Below are 24,347 nucleotides of genomic sequence, written 5' to 3'. Positions count from 1 at the left end.
ATTGCCGTGTCCTTTTCATGGGGCTACTTTAGAATGGGTCTGTTCTGTAAACTGACATTGAATATAATCTGTTTTACTTGTTGGAGTTTGTTGCTATTCTGTTTGCTGAATGTGTTTGTAAAATGACAACAAATCCCAGTGCTGAGGAATAATTAATCTTATTACTGTAAAGGACGACATGACACGGCTGGTAGGAATAATTATGCTAAAGAATGAAACGCAAAGGGCTAATCTTCATATTAAGTTTTCAATGTCACTAAGATTCTTTGTCGTTGTGATTGTTGCAACCTTCAAAAAAATTTGATTGGCTGTAAAATGCTTTTGAACACCCTGAGCTTGTGCAAGGTGCTACATGAATGCAAATTTCTTTCTAATGCTCAGTAACTGAGGGAAAGCTTCCTTCATGTCCTGACATTGATATCTACAACATTATGGGTAAGTGGATGGATTCTGGCATACATTTAAAGCAACTTAAATCATAATTTCCCAACAGTTGTACTGAATGTGCATGAAGCATAGTTTGGGTGTGCGAACCTTACATACTGAAAGTGGATGTTAAAGGGCAAAACATTGAATAACTCAACCTAACCTAGGAGTTTTTAAAATTCATTTCCTGAAGATATTCAAAAGCACTTTGTAATCAATGAAATACTCTTGACATATAACGGCTCAGTTTAGGCAGTGCGTGACAGCCAGCATCTGGGAAGAGAAAAGTGAAGTTAATGTTTCATGTTTAACATTCATTCAAAATATGAACATTTTTTTTTAGTGTTGGAGTTGTTGATTAACTTGTTTCTAGCATTTGCTGTGAGTGTTTCAGCTTCCCAGCATTTGCAATTTGTTGCTCTTTTAGTCAATACTTTAACAGAATATTATCACAGGCTGGGTCATCCCTGTCACATTCAGAAGCATCATTTTGATTCTGTTACTGTATCACTGTTTACCCTCCCCCGCAATAATCTGTACAGTGTTCACAATGCTGTTTCTAATTGGCTAGCCCTTAATCCAATAATAGTCAATGTTGCAGTTTGGTGGGTTGTTAACATCAATATCAGAATTAGAATTTCTCTCATTTCACTCCCACTGGGGACATCAACTTTTTATTTTAACAGTAACTGTTGCAAAGCAATCACCATGGTAATCTGAGGGAGGAATCACAAGCAATTGTTGTGAATCGAGAGAAAGGAACTACTGTTCATGCGAAGTGAAGGCCTCAGTCACAGAAAATCCGAACCCAACAAACATAAAAATGGTCGAGGAAAATCCAACTGAAATTAATGTACTTAGTGAGGATGGTTTGAACACGAGGCCGCCACAGTCTGAGATTAAAGAAGATGAGACTGACCATCCTGCAAGAAATGACTCTGGAAGATTAAAAAACAGGTAAATGTGCTTTTCCTTTCCTCTTGTTGCTTTGATCCACAGTGCACTCTCTTGAAAAGGCGGCAGAAACGTTAACTTTCAAAAGAGAGTCGAATTAAGACTTTGTATTGGAAGAAATTGTAGGGCAATGAGAAAAGTTACAGGTGGAACGGTTCAAACTGGTAAGCCCCCCCCCTCTCTCTTGAAGAGATGGCACATGTAGGGTGGGCTCTATCTGTGCTCTGCCATCATGATCTCTGATACTTGCTGCATGCTCAGTCTGCATCTCATCATAAGCTCGGTTTACTGCCACCACCCTCTTTATGTTCAAGGATCTATAGGTTCTGCCTGGCCTTGTATGGTAAAGGAAACCATTTCATAGTTAAATGGTAAGCAGCTGAAGTGAAATGCAGTATATTGCATGTCAGGAATGGAATAATTCTTCTGCAGCCGGCATCCCATCACCCTTTATTCACAAAAGCATAGCTTTGACAAGAGTACTACGTCTCACTGGGTCAGGCATTCAGCATCACAAAACCATTGACATTCACTCTTTTAAGTCAGCCAGGGCTCCTTAATGGGACCAGATCAACAGCCCCAATCAGGGAGCTCATACTCTATGATGTTCAGCTTACTGAGCTTGTTACAATCAAGCAATCAATGTACAAGTTACATGGAAATGATAGACATTGTCACAGAAACTATGCAGAGGACCTGAATGTTGGGTCTCGATCCTAATCTTTTCTGGCCAAAAGTCCAAATGACATCATCACAGTGGTTGGTGCTTAAGGAATTCCTCACAGTATCAACCCTTTCAAGGTCTTTACAGCCTCCTCCCCAAAGTAGAGATGGACACTGGCATGCTCACTAGTGACTGTTTCTGCCATGTATCATTAAAGAGAGTATCAAGACCAGCACCGGATCCCCTATTTACGATCCCCATGATCATCCACACCAGTGGAGTCTGTAGTCATTGAGTTTATTCAAAGACAGATTTTTTGATAGACAAGAGGAGTAAGGGTCATGGGTTCAGGAAATTGATGTTCAGACCACCACCTGATCTGACTGAATGGTACAGCAGGTTGAAAGGACTGAATTGCCTACTCCACTCCCAAATCCTATGTTGCTTGGTCATTCAGTAAAAGGTATGGTTCCAGAACATTCCTGGCATGGGAAGTGTTTATATATTTATTCCTTTTGCTTGAGGCTGGAATTGAACCTGGGTCCCTGGCGCTTTGAGCCACTGTGTTCACAGGTATGCAAATAGCTTTCCTTAATATCGTAATTTATCTCTCAAGAGCCAAATACCATTTGCACAGCACTTTTCACAATATCAGACCATTCTAAAGCTTTTTTGCAGTGAAAAAAGTGCATTAATTTGAAAATGTCAGCGCTATACAAATGAAAGAAATGCAACAACCAATTTGTGCATGGCTGGGTCCCACATTGGCAATGACCAGCTCATCTGGGCTGGTACAGATGGCAAAACCCACCGCTGTTCAGATGTATTGAACACTGATACCTTCAAGATTACCATTGACATCAGAAGGGGAAGACAAATGCAAGAGTTTAAATGAGGAATTGTAGTTCCTGCATTTTCAAGACAGGTACATAAAAGAAAATGTTTCTTTTGAAAAATTGACAAACTTGTTTTTGGGAACTTTAAGCCCAACTACCATTCAGCCATTATACCTAATGAAACCTTCCAACACATATTTAGGAATATTTTATTTACCCAAGAGCCATAAATCTAAGGAACACTTGGCGATAGTAGCTTAATGCATGACTATCACAAGGTCTTGATTTATTGCTTCTGACTATTAATGTTGATTTACTACAAAGTAATTCATGATATCTCTGTTTTTATTTCAGAAGGAACATGTACAGTATCATCGGGGTCTTTCTAATTATCATCATTGCTATTTGTATTGGAGCAATTGTCCGTCTGTTTCAGAGATGTAGTGCGTGTGCCTTTCATCAGAACACAGGTGTAGCTTCAGATGCAGAACCTTGTTCTAAAATTGGCAGGTGAGTCACAATATTTATGCATTTGGGAAACTAATTTCTTGAAAATGTATTGGAACTTTTGAGTTGCTAACACTGCCTCTGGCTCAGAAATGCTCCAGCAACATGTTAATGAAATGTTCAATGAGGGGTGCATGTTCCTCTGTTACTTAGGCCACATATCTTTAGATGTGCTGATATGCACGTATCATTATACTCAACTTGTCTTTCTATTCAGAGGAGCACCAATTATGAGGTCTAAGTTGCAGAATTTCTTAGTCAAAAGTAGTAATTGTTTCATTGACAGGTAAAGTACAGTTCTTTCTGATCTGTTGCTGAGCCCCACATTCCCAGCCTTGTCCTATATCCCTCAACACTCATGAATTAAAAAGAGTCCCTTGATTTCAGATTTATCACTAACAATTGACTTAGCACCACTTGCTCTTTGTGGAAGACAGCTGCTAACTTTTACTACCGTTTGAGTGTAGAAGTGTTTCTGAACTTTACTGCTGAAAGGAATGCCTGCAATTTTTATGTTCCATGGTCCTAAGCTGGTGTGTAGGAAGGAAGATGCAACTGACTGTATGGAATTATGTTGGTGTTGAGGTTAAGAAGCTTCGAGTAGCATCTTGTCCCAGGAATATTTTGATGCAGCCTGTTGCGCATCATCATCCTGAACATCAGCCTCATGAAGTCAAGCATGAAAGCACTTCTTCCCTCTTCCTGTTTCTTATCATTTTCCAACACTTCATCTTCTCTTCCCTCCTTTCTCCCCACCTCTGCAAGAATAAAAATCATAAACTGAGAAAAGGTGAGCATAATCCCCAGAGATCAAGACAACCAGAAATATTACAAAAGTTTATGACACCTGCTCCTACCCAAGATGCCATGGTGAATGTTTTGAGCTCATTAACCTGTTACCTGCACTATCGACTAATCTTACCACTTCCCCAGTAGCTCTACCATCCACCTCAAATTGGAGTGAACTAAAATGTCTCCTCAGTATGCAAAATCAGTATCCATTCCCGGTGTTTAGGACATGAGATGAAAGCGAGCATGTGAAGCTTTTGACTCCCTGGATGACCTGGATGGGTTGAGCTGCAATAACATTCAATAAACTCCACACCATCCAGGACAAACCAGCCCATTCAACCAGAACCTCAACTACCATCTTCCACATTCATTTCCTCCATCAGCAGAGCACAGTAGCTGCAGTGTGTGACATCCACAAGATGCATTGCTGTACCTTTGATAGCACGTTCTGAATCCATAAACCCTACCACAAGAAGAACAAGGACAGCAGGCACATCACAACTTCATCACTGTAAATTTCTCTCCAAGTCACAGACCATCCTGACACAAAATGATATCAGTCGCGTCATTATCAAAAGCCTAGATCTCTTTGTCTAGCAGAAATGTGTAGAAATGAAACTTTGATCAGCAACAAGTAGCTGAATGGTTTGCGGCCTAATAACCAGTCATTAAAGACAAAAGTTTTCTGCCTGCCAACAACTATGATAGGTCCTCAGGAATCTGAATAGCCCAGACTTGTGAACAAAAGTCATCAAATCTGCACAAGCTCAGGAGCTGTGACCATTCTCTGCAGCAAAATCCACTTTAAACCTTAAGAATACCAATATATTTACTTTTCCTTCAGCAGTTTCTGTAAGCTGTGACTTTTAATGAATAAGTTGGCGACGATATAAAGATGAGAACTAGCCACCCTGTGCCTCTTGCAAATCAGTGAATGCATTCTGAGAAAGAAGACCAAGAAGCAGTTTTCTGATAAGTTCAAGAATTATCTCAGCAAACACTGTGAACAGGGAGTACTAAACTGCCTTCCCAGTTTTCACTCTGACAATTACACCTACATTTTTACATGTGTGTAAGGGAGCACTTAGGAGGGGATCAGCAAGAAATCAGAATTAACGTTTCCACCCCACAGCCCTATGGCACATTCCCATGCAATCACAGAAGGTGGAACACCTGCCTGTTTACCTCATCCCTCCTCACTCATCAAGGCCCAAGAGTCAGCTTCCACACGAAACAGTGATTTACCTGCACTGTACTCAGTCTAGTCTACTGCATTCACTGCTCACAATATGCTCCTCTCTACATTGGGGAGATGAAGTGCAGACTGGGAGACTGCTCTGCAGAACACCTATGTTCTGTCTGCAAAAATGACCCTGATATTCCGGTTGCCTGCCCCTTCAACTCATCACTGTGATTAATTTTCAGAGTGTTGCCCCAGCAAGGGGAAAGAAGGTATACTCACATTATAAATATTTGGAGCAAGGTTGTATCACCATTGCAGTTACAGTGTTGAAGCCATGCCTACCCTCAAAGAATGGACATCCTGGATAGATATCTTCAAAAATATACTTTATTTATAAAACTTGCAGAAAATGCACCAATAAACATTTTGACTTGAAAATTATAGGTGTGGTAAAATTCAACTTGTCCCTGTAGGGCATGTTCCACTCCAAAATTCTTTAATACAATTGTAAAAATTTAATATTTACCAAAGTTTATATGAAATATACTGCCCAAAGGTAAACATTGTAAATGAGAAATTACTGAAAAATGTAATAGAAATAAATTGAGTTCCGAAATTGTTCTTCAGAGTGAGGTTGGGTCTTTGAATTTGAGTTAGATTTTACAACTTTTTCAAAGTTACACTGTTATCCTTACACCAAGGCTAAGTATATTGTGTAAATGTCTCCAAATTATCTCTATAGCTCCTAGCAGCCATGGCTTCATAAACTTAGTAAACTTGCAAAAAGAAATGTGACTGCCTGTGCAATAACAACGAGGCACTCGAAGTACCTTTTTGGATTGGATGATTTAAAGAACTCACCATCTTTTATTGTGTACATGAGGTGAATAACTTTTGAACCTTTCACATTTCTACAGTTTGGAACTTTGCTCTCTTTCAGGGACATGATGAAGTGGAATGGCTCAGGGGTGGATGCAGCTATCGCAGCGCTGCTCTGCATTGGGTTGGTGAATGCACACAGTATGGGCATTGGAGGAGGTCTAATCTTTACTATCTACAATGCACCAACAGGTCAACCATATCATCGTTTTAACATTTCCTTATTTTTAATCCTCTGGTGCTAAGTTTTTAAATCAATTGGAATGTCTTTAATTGGACTCAAATTATAAATGGAGGAATGCTGTGCCAAGGGTGTTATGACTTTAATTTTCTTTCTTGCTCCCTTCCCTTCGGTGCATTCTTTTCTTCCTTCTTTGCTGAGTTTCTTTTCATGGCACAACAGAAAGAGAGTAACATTTCTTTATCCACTGTGATGGAATAACTTAGCAGATTTTGTCATTTAAACAGTGCTTGGACAATTGGAGTAACAGGCTTGTCTCTGGCCCTTATCTTGTATTCCATAATTGTTTATACAGTTCTGGTTGCGATGGAGTAGTGGTATAATTGCTTGACATATTAATCCAGAAACCCAGCAAATGATCTGGAGACATGGGTTAGAATCCCACCTCAGCAGATGGTGGAATTTGAATTCAATAAAATTGCTTTAATAAAATTTAATTCAATAAAAGTTTGGAATTGAGAGTCTACTAATGGCCATGAAACCAGTGTTGATTGTTAGAAGAATCCACCGGTTTCACCAATGTCCTTTGCAGAAGGAAATTCTATCCTTACCTGGTCTGGCCTACATGTGACTCCAGACCCTCAGCATGTGGTGGACTCTTAACTTCCCTCTGGGCAATTAGGGATAGGCACTAAATGCTGGCTTAGCTGTTGATGCTGGTATCCAGTGAATGAACAAAAAAACTTTATGAAATTGCATTTTGTAGCTCGTTTTCACACTTCACAAGGATCTTTGTTCAATTAAGTAACTGTTGCTTTGTAGACATGCAGTAAGATCCACAATCATCACATTATATAAATGCAAGGGTTTCTTTTGCAAAAGAATGCTTTTGTCATAACATTTAAAAGGTGTATCACATGACAGTTTAAACCTGATACCATTTAACATACAGTATGGATCAGTTTCTTTCAAGGTAGTACCTGAGTTTGGTGCAACCAGGTCAGAAAAGGTGAACTGGCTGTTTTTAACCTCCTCAGGTTGCTTCAAAAAAGATTGTTGTTCCTTTTAGCATGCAGCCAAAATGGAGGAGCCAATAAAAGTTATTGGAGAATGAAAGGAAGAGGAATTTTAATGTTTACCAAAACCAAGAAAAATAATAAAATGTAACATCAAACACTTGCATGCACACATATATGATGTTTAAACAGAGTACAAAAAAGGACTATCAAGAGTACACATTTTAAAGAGTCGTTAAGAGTCCTTGAAATGTTAAGTTTTAACCTGAGATTGAGCTTGTCTAATTGATGCCTTGTATCCTCAGCAATTGTGAAAATTGTTGATATCTTTGGCTTTCCAGTGAATGTATGTTTCTCCAAAATGTTTTATAACCGGACGTTGCCTTTCAAGAGGCTGAGTGACTGAGAGAAACCGGAAGAATAAGCTTTCAGTTCTACAGTCATTAGTTTATCATTCTTCTCGCTGCTCTTCCTAAAAGCAATTATCTAAAATACAGTTCATTCATGTATTCCCAAGTCAGTCTTCATTATTTTTTCTAAACTGGATAATCCTCAAGTGATTTTCAACTCAATAGATGGAACTTCCAGAAAGTTTTAAACCAAACAGGCGATACAGATGTCAATTTCAGTTCAGACTGGGTCTTGTTTCATGATAGTTTCATGAAATGGCTCAACCTGTGGTCAAGTGATCTTGTAGCCATCTTAAATCAGTTTCCCTTATTAGAATAATTTTAGTGCATGATAGGTCCCAATGCTTACAAATTCAGATGATCGAAGTTAAACATGTGCTATTGCAGATCTTATTTACAATCCACGTTTATATTTCCTATCATAGCACCTCAGTGTACACAATCTAAGAGTTATTGTACAGTTTGCACTCTTTCAATACAGCAACTTACATATTGATTGCAGAATCAATCTGCCCACTAGTAATGGAGCAGTACTGAAAACAAATGTTGAAGTGACAAGAATCCAGACAATCAGACTCTCCTAGACAATGGAGGAATTTAGGTGACAAGATGCAAACAGAATTGTCAATGGGAAGTAGAGAAGTTGTATAAAAATATATGAAAGGGATAAAACTTACAAAAGGATCTCATTCAATTTGTAACAATTTTCTACCTCTCTTCAGGACACGTTGAAGTGATTAATTCAAGAGAAGTGGCTCCAGCACAGGAAATTACCCAAAGCTTGGAGACAGGTAAGTTATGAGATTTGACGGCTGAATGTCTGTAGAAACATTATTGTTTTAAGGACGCGAGATGGAGACATTGTTGTGTTGAAACAGAACCATCATAATTCAAAGTCCACAAAGTGAGATCTCATAGAAGCTTGATCATGTTAATAACAAAGCTCCAATTTTCAATGAGCAAAATGAAGATTTAAATAAAAATTAGCTTCCATTGAGAGCCATGAGACACCTGTTCTAATAGTAGATGGTCATGGTTGTTGAAGATATCTCAGCTCCAAGACATCTCTGCAGGAGTTTCTCAAGGTAATGTTCTAGGCCCAACCATCTTTAGCTGCTTCATCAATGATCTTCCCACCATCATAAGTTCAGAAGTGGGGATGTTCACTGATGATTGCACAAGGTTCAGCAACTCCTCAGATACTGAAGCCATCCATGTCCAAATGCAGTAAAACCTGGACAATAGCAGGCTTGGCCTGATAAATGACAAGAAACATTTGCACAAGTCCCAGGCTATGACTATCTCCAACAAGAAATATTACGACCATAATTTTTAGTGGTATTACCATTACTGAACTCCTCACTATTAATATTCTGGGGTTACCATTGATCAAAAATTGGACTGAATTGGCCATATAAATATTGTGGTTACAGGAGTAGGTCAGAGGTTTGGAATTTTACTGGGTAACTCACCTTGTAACTCCCCAAAGCCTATCCACCATTTACAAAGCAAAAGTTAGGAATGCGATGGATTAATCTCCACTGGCCTGGATGGGTGCATCTGCACAAATGTTCAAGAAATTTGATGCTATTCAGAACAAATCTGCCATCACCAACTTCAATATGCATTTCTTTCACTACTGATGTTGTAAAAGGTGATGTTGCCATAGTCTTACCAAACCATCGGGCTGCTCCCTCATTGAGAGAGACAGGTGCTAGTGGTTTAACCTGATAGTTACCATACCTCAGGTGAGGAGAGGGATTGAGAAGGAGAGTCCTTCTTGGTGACCTTTGCCAGCACAAGAATTGAAACCACCCTATTAGCATCACTCTGCATCAAAATTTTACCATCTAGCCAACTGAACTAACATACCCCCAGCAGCAATATGCACTATCCACAAGATGTACAGCAGAAATTCACCAAGTGTCCTTCAACAGCACCTTCTAAAGCCATATCCTCATTCAATGGCAAATGCCTCATTGAAAGAAAAACAAAGGATGCTCAAACTAAAATTGGAGTGATTAAGAGTTTACATGATTCAAAATGTCAGTCTATACAAAATGCAGCTGTTAAGCAAACATACATAAACCTTTTGCTTCTGAAGAGCACTAGGGATGGGCAATAAATGCTTGCCTCACCAGCAATGCCCAAATCCTGTGAATGAATGAAAATAAAATACTAGAACCAGTAATTCACAGAGAGGTAGCAAATGACGTGACTGGCTGATCAGTTTCAAAATATATTAAATGACCCAATAGATATGTTCATTATATAAGGACAGCTGATGCACCACATATTGAGGTCTTCATGTATGATGGGCCATTGCTTTCCTCCCTCAGTTGTGGACATCAGCTAGTCAGGCATGTCTATTCCTTGTAGTCTTTATAAGCAATCAGCAGTCCCAATTTTCAGCCTCAATGAACTGAATTGCAAAAGGCAACCCCATAAATAACCCATCCTAGAGACAAATGCTTCATTATTTTCCTCAGTATTGAATACAGATGCAGTTAAGGTGTCAATCTCCAATAATGGAAATGTTTGCAGGAGCATTATAGACTTTTTAAAAAAATATATTCATCCACATGATGTGGGCTTCCCTGATAAGATAAACACTTATTGCCATCTATAACTGCCCTTGAGAAGGTGATAGTGACCTAGCAACAATGATATAGTTTCAAGACACCATCCAGGAGGAAGCAGCCCACTTAATTGGCACCACGTCCACAAACACCCACTCTCTCCACCACCGACACTCAGTAGCAGCAGTATGTAGTATCTACAAGATACACTCAGAAATTCACCAAAGGTCCTTAGACAGACCTTCCAAACCCACAACTACTTCCATCTAGAAGGACAAAGGGATTAGATACATGGGGACACCACCAAGTGCAAGTTCTCCTCCAAGCCACTCACCACCCTGTCTTAGAAATCGATCACAAGTATCACTGGGTCTGGAACTCCCTCTCTAACTGCACTGTGGGTCTGCTGCTGTAGTTCAAGAAGGCAGCTCAAAATCATGTTCTCAAGGACAACAAATGCTGGCCCAGCCAGAAATGCCTACATTCTGTGATTGCATCAAGACATCAGGATGCTATGTCACTTGGAGTCCTCTTCAAGGTGGTGTTCACCTGCATCTGCAAACTTTCTCCTTCTGGGTGGTAGAGTTCACAAGTTGAAAAGATGCTGTCTGAGGAGCCTTGGTGAGTTGTTTTAATGCATCTTGGAGGTGGTACCCTTTGCTGAAATTTCATGTTGGTGATGGACGAATACATGCTGAATGTTTGAGGATGTGGTGCCAATCAAATTGGCTGCTTAGTCCTAGATGGTGTTGAGCTTCTTGAGCTGCAGTCATCCAAGCAAATCAGGATTATTTCATCATATTCCTGCATTGTGCATTGTAGATAGTGAACTGATATTGAGGAGTCTGGAGGTGATTTGCACACTGCAGAATTCCCAACCTTTCACATACTCCAAGCCAATGAATAAGAACCACAGAATCTTTTATTTGCTAGAATCAAACACCTTTACGCCATAGAGGACTGTGTAAAATGGCCTGTTCAGCACTTGGGTTTTACCATTGGTTTCATAATAGAATTGATGCTTGAACAGCCCTTTGGAAGTGCCATTGACAGTGAGAGTCAGCTTCTGTGGATCAGTGTTAAAAAGTCACACAACACCAGATTATTGTCCAGCAGTTTATTTGGAGGCACTAGCTTTTGGAGTGTTGCTCTTTCATCATGTGGTTGTGGAGTATAAGATCATAAGACTCATAAAAATTATAAAGTCAGCAGATTTGTAACTTTATACATCCCAGTTCAACACCGGCATTTCCAAATCTGTTGATCAGGACAAATGCAGGACTTTACAGTTGAAATTGAGGAAATAGTGTTACACAGGAACATAAGAATTAGGAGCAGGTGGAGGCAATTCAGCCCGTCAAGCCCGCTCTGCCATTTAACATGATCATAGCTGCTCTTATCCTGGTCTCAACTCCATTTTCCTGCCTGATTCTTATAGTCCTTCATCCCACTTTTCATCAGAATCATATCTATTTCTTTAGGAATCTGTTGATTGATTCTGCCTGCACTGCAGCCTGGGTAGTGAGTTTCACAGATTCACAGTCCTCTGAGAGAAGTAGTTTCTCTGCATGTCAGTTTTGAACCTACCTCCTCTCACTCTATAACCATGACCTCATGTTGCAGGATAGGTAGTGTGAACACCAGCATAGGTAACAGCTGTAAAACCCACAGGGGAACGTTGAGTGTCTTGGTATTAGCAGCCGAGGTGGGGTATCATCCAGTATTTACAGGGAAGTTGGGATAGGGTGCCAACATTTACAAGAGAGTTGGGAATGTACCAGTATCGGCAACATGTCAATATTTGCTGATGTCCCCATACATCACTGGCAGCTTAGGAATGGCACTGTTCTGAATCTGAATACACAAGAGAATGACTGGAAAGGTATGTGTGACTTAATGTCCACCAAAGCATACATTGTCAGTGTTACAGCTCCGACAGTCAGGTTATCCAGATAAAGGTTTGTTCTTTGCTGTATTGCACATTGAATTATTTCATCAGAACAGTTTGAATACTGTTGTTCTGTCCTGGAGTCGCCCCACTTTTTGATGCTTCTTGTGTTGCAGGAGGGCCGTCAATTGCAGTTCCAGGTGAAATCAGAGGATATGCACTTGCCCACCAATGGCATGGTCGGTTACCATGGAAACTGCTGTTTGAGCCATCCATCAAGCTCGCAAGAAAGGGTTTTCCGGTTGGTAAGAGTCTTGCCATCGCTCTTGAAGCAAATAAAGTGCAAATCGAAGCGAGTGCTTCATTATGGTAAGAAGGAGTTCACTTATAGTAACAAATAATGCAGTGTTGTTAGTTAATATTGCAACTGACTCAAACTATAATTCAAAACGACATTTTAATGTGGAAGAATGAAAGCTGCAGTTTGCTGTGACTTGGAAACAAGGCTCGAGATAATTCCCCATTCAAAGAATATGCTCCAGGCAGTTCTATTATTGCTTTCATTGATGATAATCTTGGCATTTCTGGCACTGAAATTCAGTCTCTTTGTGACTGTCAGTCCTGGAGCTTTTACCCAGAATGGTGCTCATGACATAGACAGGATTTTTGGGCTTTTTCATCTCTTCAAGAAAGGACACAGAGGCCTCACAACTTTATCAGTGAATACAGATGCTTCCAATATAATTCCAAATTCTTTGACCATCCAATAAATCTAGATAATTATTTCACATTTTGATCCTTTCTGTAATGAAACCCTGACAACAATTCAAAAAGGGTCTTCTTGCTGATTTGAACTTACCTCATTTCAGCTCACCACAGTTCACAGAGGACTACACATCCTCCCATTCTCCCTCCTGTAAAAATGCTATCCCTTATTCCCAATTCCTCCGCCTACGATGCATCTGCTCCCAGGAGGACCAGTTCCACCACAGAACACACCAGATGGCTTCCTTTTTTTTTTATAGATATTTTTATTGGGAATTTAACATTTTGACAAATTTACAAAAATAAGCAGAATTTTCAAGCACAAACATTAATATAAAAATAGATCTTAAATATATAATCATCAAAATTCAACTAATCCACAATCATCCAGAGTGTATAGTTGAGTCGCTTACATCCTTCAAATAAGAGAAAATGTTCTCTAATACACTCATAACAGTATGATTAAAAGGAAGCTATTTCCAAACAATAAGAACAAACAAAAAAAAAATTAAACATGTTTGAATGGAGATCTTCCCCCTTGTTCTCAGGGGGCCTTACTACCTTTCCAACGTTCCACCATATCCTCTCCCAAACAGTGTCCCACCCTCGACCCGGGCGCTCCTTAATAGGATTTAGATATAATACCGAGCTAGAGTTAACAGTGAGCGCCGCACCCCCACCCCACCCCACCCATACCTGAGTATATCTAATAGCATCAATGCCACGTACAAACACACATAACTATAAAATTACAACTCCAACAGATTACAGTTAAGTATAATAACATAGCAAGGAAGACAACCCCGCTCCCAGAGGCAAAAGTAAAGTAGAATAAAGTAACCATTTCTCCCCACGGAGTGTGGGAGAGGCAAGCCAACATAAATTGTCTCTTACGATTTATTTAACCGAGTCTAAAAGTTTCTTGGCCTCTTCCGATGATCTAAAATTATACTCGGATCCTTCGTGGGTAAAGCATAACGTCGCTGGGTAGCGTAAGGTGTATTGAATATCTAAGTCCCTTAAACATTTCTTCACCTCATCAAACGCCTTCCTTCTTCGTGCCAAAGCCGGGGAGAAGTCCTGAAATAACATAATCTTGGATCCTTCATGAATCATAGCTTTAGGATCCTTTCCAAGCTTTCTGGAGGCATCCAGGAGTATCTGCCTCTCCCTATAACTCTGCAGCCGGAACAGGACTGGGCGTGGGCGCTGGTTTGGGCCAGATCCGCGTACTGCGACCCGGTAGGCCCACTCCACCCTTACCCGGTCAGTTTCAGCCCCCAGGTTTAAAATCTGCGGCAGCCATCGCTCCAGAAATGCTACTAACTGTTCTTTCCCTTCTTGCTCTTGAAGGCCCAGCAGCCGAATATTCTTTCTCCGATTTCTGTTGTCAATATCATCGATGTAAATTTCAAAGGCCCTGACTCTCTGCTCCAGAGCTCTCACCTGTTCTGCAGCTGTTTGAGCTGCAGCCTCGGAGGTTGTGGCCTTTAGTTCCACCCCCTCCACTCGGCCCTGCAGCTCTTCCATGGTTTGATTCTGTTTCTGCAGCTGTTCTTCGAATGCATTCCATCTCTGTCTGGATTCTGCGATGAAATTGACGAGTGTCGATTCCAGTCTAGCAATCATCTCTATAAGGCCTGTTTTTACATCAGCTGCAGCCAGAGGAGAGGAGGGTGGGGGAGGGGTCTTTGTTTTCTGAGAGCTGCGGGGTCCCTTTGATTTACTCATTATCCACTCAGTATTAGACTATTTAAATATAATATTCAGCAGCTAATTAAGATTAAAGAAATTTTTTGGGTGGTTTGGCAAGTGTGGTGGGGACAGGAAACCCACTTTACCCAGGTTTTGGGAAGGGCTCTGTAGACTCAGACTTGCTGAGTCGCCGCCATCTTGGATCTCCCGGCTTCCTTTTTTAAAGACCGCAATTGTCCCTCTCACATGGTTGATGATGCCCTCCAGCACATCTCATCCAGTTCCCACACCTCCGCCCTCGAACCCCACCTATCCAACCACAACAAGGGCAGAACACCTGGTCCTCATCTTCCACCCCACCAACCTCCATATATACATCACATCATCCTCCGTCACTTCCGCCACCTCCAAACGGACCCCGCCACCAGGGATATATTTCCCTCCCCACCCCTATTGGCTTTCTGTAAAGTCCATTCCCTTTGTGACTCCCTCGTTAGGTCCATGCCCCTCACCAACTCACCCTCTGCTCCTGGCACTTCTCCTGCCACCACAAGAATTGCAAATCCTGCGCCAACACCACCCACCTCATCTTCGTCCAAGGCCCCAAAGGAGCCTTCCACATCCATCAAAGATTTACCTGCACTTCCACACATTTCATTTACTGTATCCGTTGTTCCGATGTGGTCTCCTTTACACTGGGGAGACAGGACGCCTACTCGCAGACTGCTTCAGAGAACATCTTCAGGACACCTGCACCAACTAACCCCACCACCCACTGGCCGAATACTTCAACTCCCCCTCTCACTCCGCCAAGGACATGCAGGTCCTGGGCCTCCTCCATCACCACTCCCTAACCACCCAACACCTGGAGGAAGAACACCTCATCTTCTGCCTCGGGACCCTCCAACTCCATGGCATCAATGTGGATTTCACCAGTTTCCTCATTTCCCTTCCCCCCACCTTATCCCAGTTCCAACCTGCCTGCTCAGCACCATCCTCATGACCTGTCCTACCTGCCAATCTTCCTTCCCACCTAACTGCTCCACCCTCCTCTCTGACCTATCACCCTTACCCCCCCACCTCCATCCACCTATTGCACTCTCAGCCACCTTCCCCCCAGCCCCATCCCCCTCCCCCTCCCATTTATGTCACCATCTCCTCGGCTCACAGCCTCATTCCTGATGAAGGGTTTATGCCTGAAACATTGATTCTCCTGCTCAGCAGATGCTTCCTAATCTGCTGCGCTTTTCAAGCACCACATTCTCGACTCTAATCTCCAGCATCTGCAGTCCTCACTTTCGCCTCATTTCAGTCCATGTCATGGCTTAACTTGGACCTGTTTCACATCTTCTTTCGACCAGCTCCTTTCAAGGCTAGAATAATCCATATTTTGCCAGCCCTTCCTCTACATCTCAATCCTCATGTTATTGGGCACCAATCCCATCACATTCAACACAGTTCAGCCTCCTGGACAGCCGTAGGTTCTGGGCATCATCTGAACCTGAAGGATGTTGCATTAACGTTTCCAGTTTTTATTTTGATCATTATTCATTTTGTCTGCATCACTTTGGGGATTGTATCTTGCCACTTTGTGATCAAAGCCGAACAGGTATAATCTGCCTAGAACATGTACATTAGTGCATTGGGACATCTCTAAGCAACTGTGGTGACTTAGTGTCTTCAGTGAAAGATTGAGCAGAAAGGGGAACAAGCAAATTAGTGCCTCAACTGAAATATTGCATTAGGAAGAGAAAGTCTGTAGCATGTTAATATAGTTTCTAAAGGTGTTCACGCGAGACAGAAAGTATTATGTTTGTGACATGGAGAGCTTTTATCCCATTCTTGCAGTTACCACAGGTTCAAGCTGCACCCCATAGAAATTAACAAGAGGCACGACAAACCAACTCAATTCAAAGCAATGAGCATTTCAAAGCCTTGTACATGAAATGTACAATCGTGGTGAGACATTGTTCACTGAAGAAAGGAAGACAAATATACATAATTTTATTGTGGAAAGGTTTCCCAAACTCATGGACTATCACTTTCATTAAAAGTAAGGAGGTGATGACCTAGTGGGTTTGTCACTAAACTATTAATCCAGAAACTCAGCTAGACTTCTGGGGACCTGGGTTTGAATCCTACCATGGCAGATGGTGAAATTTGAATTCAACAAAAATCTGGAATTAAGAGTCTAATGATGACCATGAATCAATTATCAGAAAAACCCACCTGGTTTGCTAATGCCCTTTAGGGAAGGAAACTGCCATCCTTGCTTGGTCTGGCCTACATGTGACTCCAAACCCATAGCAATGTGGTTGACTTTTAATTGCCCTGTGAAATAGCCTAGCAACCCCCCAGGTTCAAAGGCAGTTAGGGATTGGCAAAAAATGCTGGCCAGCCAGCTACTCCCATAAGTGAATAAAAGATATTTGAAAGAAACTAAGTCAAAAATAAAACTCCAGTTGCTGCAAGTGAACAATTTAATTCCAGCCCTTTTTTTTCTGACCTGCATGAACATCTGATTAGCACACTGAATGGAAGTCAATTTAGTTGGTGCCAGAGTGATTACACGGCCAAACATCAAACCTATCGCCTATCAAGCCAATTTAATGCTGTGTTTAAAGTATTGATGGCAACTCAGTGTTAATATGAGGCAAGTCTGGTGTTTATGTTGGCATAAATGCCACCTCAAGAAGTATGCCTTCCTTTTACAGTTGGGGCACAGTTTCACTGATAGGAGATATAGAAGATCATCTCTGGCTGCAATCAGCTGTATTAATTTAAATCCTCAACCATGGGAAAAGACTCTGACCGGAATAGCCAAATGCTAATCATGACTTTGAATGAAGTTTCCATGTGCAATATTTCTCAACTGGTGCTGGTGCTGGTGCTGGTGCTGGTGCTGGTGCCTTGGAATCTGCCTCACAGTATCAATTGGAAGGCTTCTACAGTGACACAAATAAAATCCAACACAACCATCTCGACAGTGTCATCAAATTCTCAACACGGAGCTGGAACATTTTACACTTCAACTAAATAATAACAGCGATTCTGCATTTAGACAGAAGCAAGTAATTCATCTGGAAATCTCAGGAGACAAAGACACAGGACAGAAGCGTTCCCTCTGAACTGGCCAGCCATGGGGCTGTGTAGCTGTTCCGAAGATCCATGCACACTTTTCGGCTTACTGATACTGTGCTGACCCATTCACTTCCCATTTCTCCAGCTGGACATGGATGTCCACACATCCAGTGGAGAAATGAAAGGGAACATAGCTGGAGAAATGAGAGGAATCTATGATTCTATCTACCTCCTTTTAAAATACTTTCAGTGATCTAGCCTCCACACATCCCTGGGGACACACTTCCAGACATTTACTAGTCTCTGGGAGAAGAAACTCCTTCACACCTCAGTTTTAAATGAGTGCCCCCTATTCTGTAATTGTATAATTCAAGATCCCCCAATTAGTGAAAACATCATTTCAATATTTACTCTGTCAAAAATCTTAAATAAAAGCAGAAAGAGCTGGAGAAACTCAGCAGGTCTGGCAGCATCTGTAGAGAGACAAACAGTCTTAACATTTTGATTTCAATCTGACCATTCTTCAGAATTACCTCTCAGGATTTTGTATCTTTCAATAATTCTACTAAAATCTAATGAATAAAGATCTAACATGATTAGCTATTCTTGTTAAGTCAAACCTTCATCCCAGTAATCAGCCTTATGGGTGGTATGATGTCTCAGTGGTTCACACTGCTGTTTCACAGCTCCAGCCTCAGATGACTGTCTGTGTGAAATTTATATGTTCTCCCTGTGTCTGCGTGGTTTTCCACCCGGTGTTCTGATTTCCTCCCACAGTCCAAAAATGTGAAATTAGGTGGATGGGGCATGCTAAATTATCCATAGTGTTCAGGGATCTGTGGGTTAGGTGTGTTAGCAATGGGAAATGCAAATTTTCAGGGATAGGGTAGGCGGATGGGTCTGAATTGGATGTTCTTCAGAAGGTTGGTATGGACATGTTGGGCCAAATGGCTGGTTTCCACATTGTAGGGACACTATAATGGATCCCTCTTGACTGCCTCCAAAGCTAGTACATCATTTATTAAATGTAGGGACCAAACTGTACATAGTACTCCAGATACAATGTCACCAGCACCCTATACAGTGACGACAAAATATCCCTATTTTCAAACTCCAACCCCCTAACAATAGAGGCCAAAATTCTATTTTGCTTCCTAATGACTTTCTGCATCAGTATTCTAATATGTTGTGTTTTATACACAAGAATACTCAGATTCCTCTTTACTGCATTTTAATGGAATCTCTCTCCATTCAAATAATAGTCTGCCTTTGACTCTTCCTACCCAATGCATTCCTACCCAATCACACTTTCTAACAATAAATTCTATTTTCCATTTTTTTGCCCACTCATTTAATCTATCCGTATGCCTTACAGCTTCTTTATGACTTCATCACAACATACCCTTCCAGCTATTTTTGTATCTTCAGTAAATTTGGATTCATTGCACGCTGCTCCAGTCACCAAGTCGTCAACATGGATAGTAATTAATTTAGGCCGTAGGACTGACCCAGTTATATTTTCCAACTGTCTAAATGCAGAATCCGTTATTTAATTGCAGGGTAAAATGTTTCAGCTCCATGTTGAGAATTTGATCACACTGTTGAGTTGGTTATGTTGGATTTTATTTGAGTCACTTGTAGAAGCCTTCCAGTTGATACTGTGAGGCAGATTCCAAGTCACCAGCAACAGGTGAGAAGTATTGTACATGGAAACTTTATTCAATGTCATGATGAGCATTTGGATATTCCAGTCAGTCTTGTCCCATGGTCGAAGAACGCAAAATGATACAGATAAATTGCAGCCAGAGATAACCTTCTATATTTCCTATCCACAGTCCATGGTAATACATTACCCCTAATACAATGAACTCCTATCTTATGCAATAACCTTTTATGTGGCATCTTATTGAATGACTTCTGGAAATCTCAATAAAACACATCGACTGGTTTCCCTTTATGAACTCTGCTTGTCATGTGCTCAAAGAATATTACCAAATAAGATTTTCCTTTCATAAAACATTTTTTAAGTCTGTTCAATTGTGATAAGAGTTTCTAAATGTCCTGATATTTCTTTCTGCATAATGAATTTTTCCAACAACAGATATTGGGCTAAACAGCCAATAGTTGCCTCCAGGTTTTGGGGACAAGGGAAGTGCCTGATTCTGGGGGATAATAAGCCACCTGCCACAAGAAGGAATCTTTACTGTTTTCTACTGTGCTCTTGTGTTTACCTATAAAACTGGATCGAGGATGTTTAACAACTAAATAGCTTGCAGACAATGTTAAACACACCTCCATCATCTGTGTTAGATTCACCCCAACCTCAGGAGAGATATTAAGTTTGTAATCTGACCCTGTACTTCACAGTTACTTAAAGAAATCGATCAGATAATGACTTTGTCTTGACTATTAATTATCCATCAAGTTACACTTGACACAAACACTGACTAAATATCCAGTGGTAAAGTTTCCATGGTATTTGTTCTAAACTTGTATGGTAATTGCAATTTTTATTATTTATGCTATTTGATGTTTTAGTTAGAAAGTATAATGAAGAAATCCTTTGTACAGATTTGGCCAGTGTTGTTTATAATTTACATGTTTCTAAGGGTATGGCCTAGTGATATTATTACTAAACTATTAATCCAGAGACCCGGGTAATGTTCTGGGGATCTTGGTTCAAATCCCATCATGGCAGATGGTGGAATTTGAATTCAATTTTTTTAAAAATCTGGAAGTAGGAGTCTAACAATGATCACAAAACCATTGCTGACTGATGGGAAAAGAACTGGTTCGCTTTAGGTCATTATACCCTTTAGGGAAAGAAACTGCCATCCTTATCTGGTCTGACCTACATGTGACTCCAAACCCACAGCAATGTGGTTGACACAACTGCCCTCTGGGTAATTAGAGATGGGCACCAGTGACACCCTCACCCCTTGAATGAATAAAAAAATTAACATCAAAATATAGTTTTTCAGATGGCAATGAACAGAACATACATGAAAGGTTATGTTTGCCAATCCTATGCTCCCAGGGTGGAGTCCCATTCTGATGGACTAGTAGTCAGTGAATCTGTATGACAGTGTTGCCATTACATCATGAAGGTTAAACTTCTCTTTGCTAATCAGTAAAAATTCTTTTGCTTCCACAGTGATGTCTTCTGCAAGAAAAACAGCAACCAAATTTTAAGTGAGAATGACATAATATATTTTCCACAGTTAGCGAATACACTGCAAATGATAGCAGACTTAGGACCAAATGCATTCTATGATGGGCCCGTTGCAGAGGATATTGTTAATTATGTCAGTCAATCAGGTACGCACACAGATGGATACGTATTGTATTATTATCTTAGGTGATGAGACTCCGGTTTATCGAATTCAGGTTCACTTCCTGAATAAAAAAATGCTGAAGATCACAGCGGGTCAAGCAGCATCCACGGGGAGAAAGCAAACTAAAGCTTCGAGTCTCAATGACTCTTCACCAGAGGTGACATGAAGCTGATGCCAGCTCTGATGAAGAGTTATCTGGACGCAAAAGGTTAACTTGCTTTTTCTCCATGGATGTTGCCAAACCCGTTGTGGTCACCAGCATTTTTTGTTTGCTGTACAGATTCCAGCATTGGCAGTAATTTGCTCCTCTCACTTCATGCATCAATCTATTTCCAGTGTTTATTTACACCCTTCCCATCACAGTTTCTTAAAAGTGAATAAATTCTTGATCCAATCTTAATTAATTTGCAGTGCCCCATCCAGAACAGGCTATGAAAATTCAGTAGCACTATCAATGTTTCCATAAGCTACACGCATACTTCATAGCAGAACTCCACACAGTTTCCAATTTCATTATCTGCTTTTGGGATGGTAGATAATCTTGGCAAGGCAGCAAATGTTGTTCCTCTCTAATTGTCCTAAGGAGACTCTGGAGGTCCTTTTCCCTGCACTATCACTGTCTATGGTATGATAAGACATCTTGGAGGTTGTTGTACACCACAATCCATCCATTCTGTACATTGTGTATACTGCAGTTCATCTGTTAGGTTGTTCTTTACTCCAGCGTAGCCTGTACAGTGTATGTATCACAGTCCATTCTGTAAATTATGAATACTACAGTCCATCCTGTACATTGTGTAAATTACGGTCCACCCAATAGATTGTATATACTATAGTGTATCCTGTAGATTATGTATACAACAGTTCATCCTATGGAAAACACAGGAGTCAGTTTGTGCACAGCAAGATCCCTTTGAGGTGTATGGCCAGATAATGTGTCTCAATGATCTTAATGAAAGGGTGAACATTAGTCACAACGTAGGAGAGAATGCCTTCTTCGAAATGATGCTTTGAGATCTCCCATCTGCAGACAGATCCTTGATTTGACATTTCATCCAAAAGGCTGCACCTCCAATGGTTACAGCAATGCACCAGGACTGTCAGCTGGATTATTCCTGTCCTTTCTAAAGGGCTTGTTGAATTAAGCTCCTTCTCAGTAAAAGGAATTAATTTCATCTGACCAGTAAATGGTTTCATAATCTTTAATTATGTCCATTTCTCTTGCACCTTTAGGTGGACAAATTTCTCATTATGATCTGAAACAGTATAAAGCAAACAAGGAGATGCCATTAAATGTGACTGTTGATGGTTATACACTATACGTTCCAGGTGCCCCATCTGGAGGACCAGTGCTTGCACTCATTCTGAAAATTCTTGAAGGTAGCTCTACTGTTCAGAAATGTTTTGCTTTAATCTTTAAAGATTTTCTAGCCAAATGATCAAAGCTCTGGAGAGTTAATACATTTCCTGCTATCAGCTGGAAGCTAGGGGTGAACTGTTGATAATCCACTTCAGTTTCTGCTGGTGATCAGTAAGGTGATCAGTAAGGTGATCAGTAGTGTATTTGAGGTGATGACTGAATTGAAAGTGTACATCAGGATATAAATGAGCCATTTTGTTTTGCAGTCAGTACTAGCCACATGACCTCAAGATGAAGTAATTTTTTTACCATTCTGAATTTCCAAATTAATTTGTTTGAAGGTAATCTAGACATATGTTTATCCTACCATTGTTCAGAAATGTCCTGAAGATCTTCATAACCAATTGCTCAGAATCACAAGGACTGTTAATGGACATGCAATTTTTGCACTCCAGAACCTGCCACTTCCTTAGCCAAGCCGCTGCAATGCAGCTACAACTCTGGCATCTACCCAATAATGTAGAAAATTTCCCTGTCATGCCCTATGCGGAGAAAGCAGGAGAAATCCAAACTGAAAGGTGTCATAAACAGTGATATCAAGCAGTACTTGTTTAGCAATAACTTGTGAACTGAATCTCAGTTTGGTTTCAGCTCCTGATCTTATTACAGCTTTGGTTCAAACATGGACAAAAGAGCTGAATTCCAGAGGGGAGGTGAGAGTGATAGTCCTTGGCATCAAGGCTACATTTGACCAGTGTGGCATCAAGGAGTCCTAGCAAAACTGGAATCAGTGGGAATCGGGGTGAAAAAGTCTCTGCTGGTTGGATTCATACATGACACATAGGAAAATGGTTGTGGTTGATGGAGATCAGTCATTTCAGCTCCAGGATATCTCTGCAGGAGTTCTTCAGTGTAGTGTCCTTGGCCCAACCATTTTCAGCTGCTTCATCAATGATCTTCCCTCCATCATAAGGTCAAAAATGGGAATGTTTGCTAATAACTGCATAATATTCGGCACCATTCATGACTCCTCAGATACTGAAGCAGTCCATGTTTAAATGCATCAAGATTTGGACAAATCCAGACTTGGGCTGACAAGTGTCAAGTAACATTCACACCACACAAATGCCAGACTATGACCTTACCAGGTCAGGGGACAATCTAATCACCATATCTTGACATACAATGGACGTACTATGGCTGAATCCCCCCGTATTAACATCCTCAGGACTTATCATTGACTAGAAACTGAACTGGATACATGATATAAACACAGTGGCTACAAGACCAGGTCAGAGGCTAGGAATACTTCAGTGACTAACTCACCATCTGACTTCCATAGATATATGGAAACACCATCCCCCGCTAGTTCTCCTCCAAGTCACTCACCATTCTGACTTGGAAACATATTGCTATTGTTCCACTGCCACTGGGTCAAAGTCCTGGAACTCCCTCCTTAACAGCATTGTGGGTCTACGTAGTCCCCAAGGACAGGAGTGTTTCATGAAGGCAGCTCTCCACCACCTGAAGTGCAACTTGGGATAGGCAATAAATGCTGGTCCAGACAGCAATGGCCACATTGGGATCATGCCAAAGGGATCATGCCATAAGGTTGAGTGAAATAGGGGTTGATAGGAAGGGTGAGGGCAGTAACAAATTAAAAATACTATATATGAATGCACAAAGTATTAGAAATAAGATGGATGAGCTTGAGGCTCTTTTGGAAATTGGCAGCTACGATATTGTGAGGATAAGTGAGACTTGGCTTCAAGTGGACAGGGCATGGGAAATGAATA

At 40.8% G+C, this 24,347-nt stretch overlaps 1 protein-coding gene across 1 annotated transcript in view; it reads left to right on the top strand.

Moving 5' to 3' along the window:
- The first annotated feature begins 1,249 nt into the window (after positions 1-1,249).
- Positions 1,250-24,347, top strand: part of LOC132829824 (glutathione hydrolase 1 proenzyme-like) — a 42,770-nt gene continuing 19,672 nt past the window's right edge. The window contains exons 1-7 of the mRNA XM_060847189.1: positions 1,250-1,383; positions 3,235-3,390; positions 6,303-6,433; positions 8,571-8,639; positions 12,492-12,684; positions 21,011-21,174; positions 22,425-22,571. Of these exons, the coding sequence (XP_060703172.1) occupies positions 1,250-1,383; positions 3,235-3,390; positions 6,303-6,433; positions 8,571-8,639; positions 12,492-12,684; positions 21,011-21,174; positions 22,425-22,571 (994 nt within the window). The remainder of the gene's footprint in view (positions 1,384-3,234; positions 3,391-6,302; positions 6,434-8,570; positions 8,640-12,491; positions 12,685-21,010; positions 21,175-22,424; positions 22,572-24,347) is intronic.

The sequence above is a fragment of the Hemiscyllium ocellatum genome, chromosome 30 (genome assembly GCF_020745735.1).
Source record: "Hemiscyllium ocellatum isolate sHemOce1 chromosome 30, sHemOce1.pat.X.cur, whole genome shotgun sequence".
NCBI classification, from domain to species: domain Eukaryota; kingdom Metazoa; phylum Chordata; class Chondrichthyes; order Orectolobiformes; family Hemiscylliidae; genus Hemiscyllium; species Hemiscyllium ocellatum.
The sequence above is the reverse complement of the archived record's forward strand: the minus strand, read 5'-3'. Positions and strand labels throughout refer to the sequence as shown.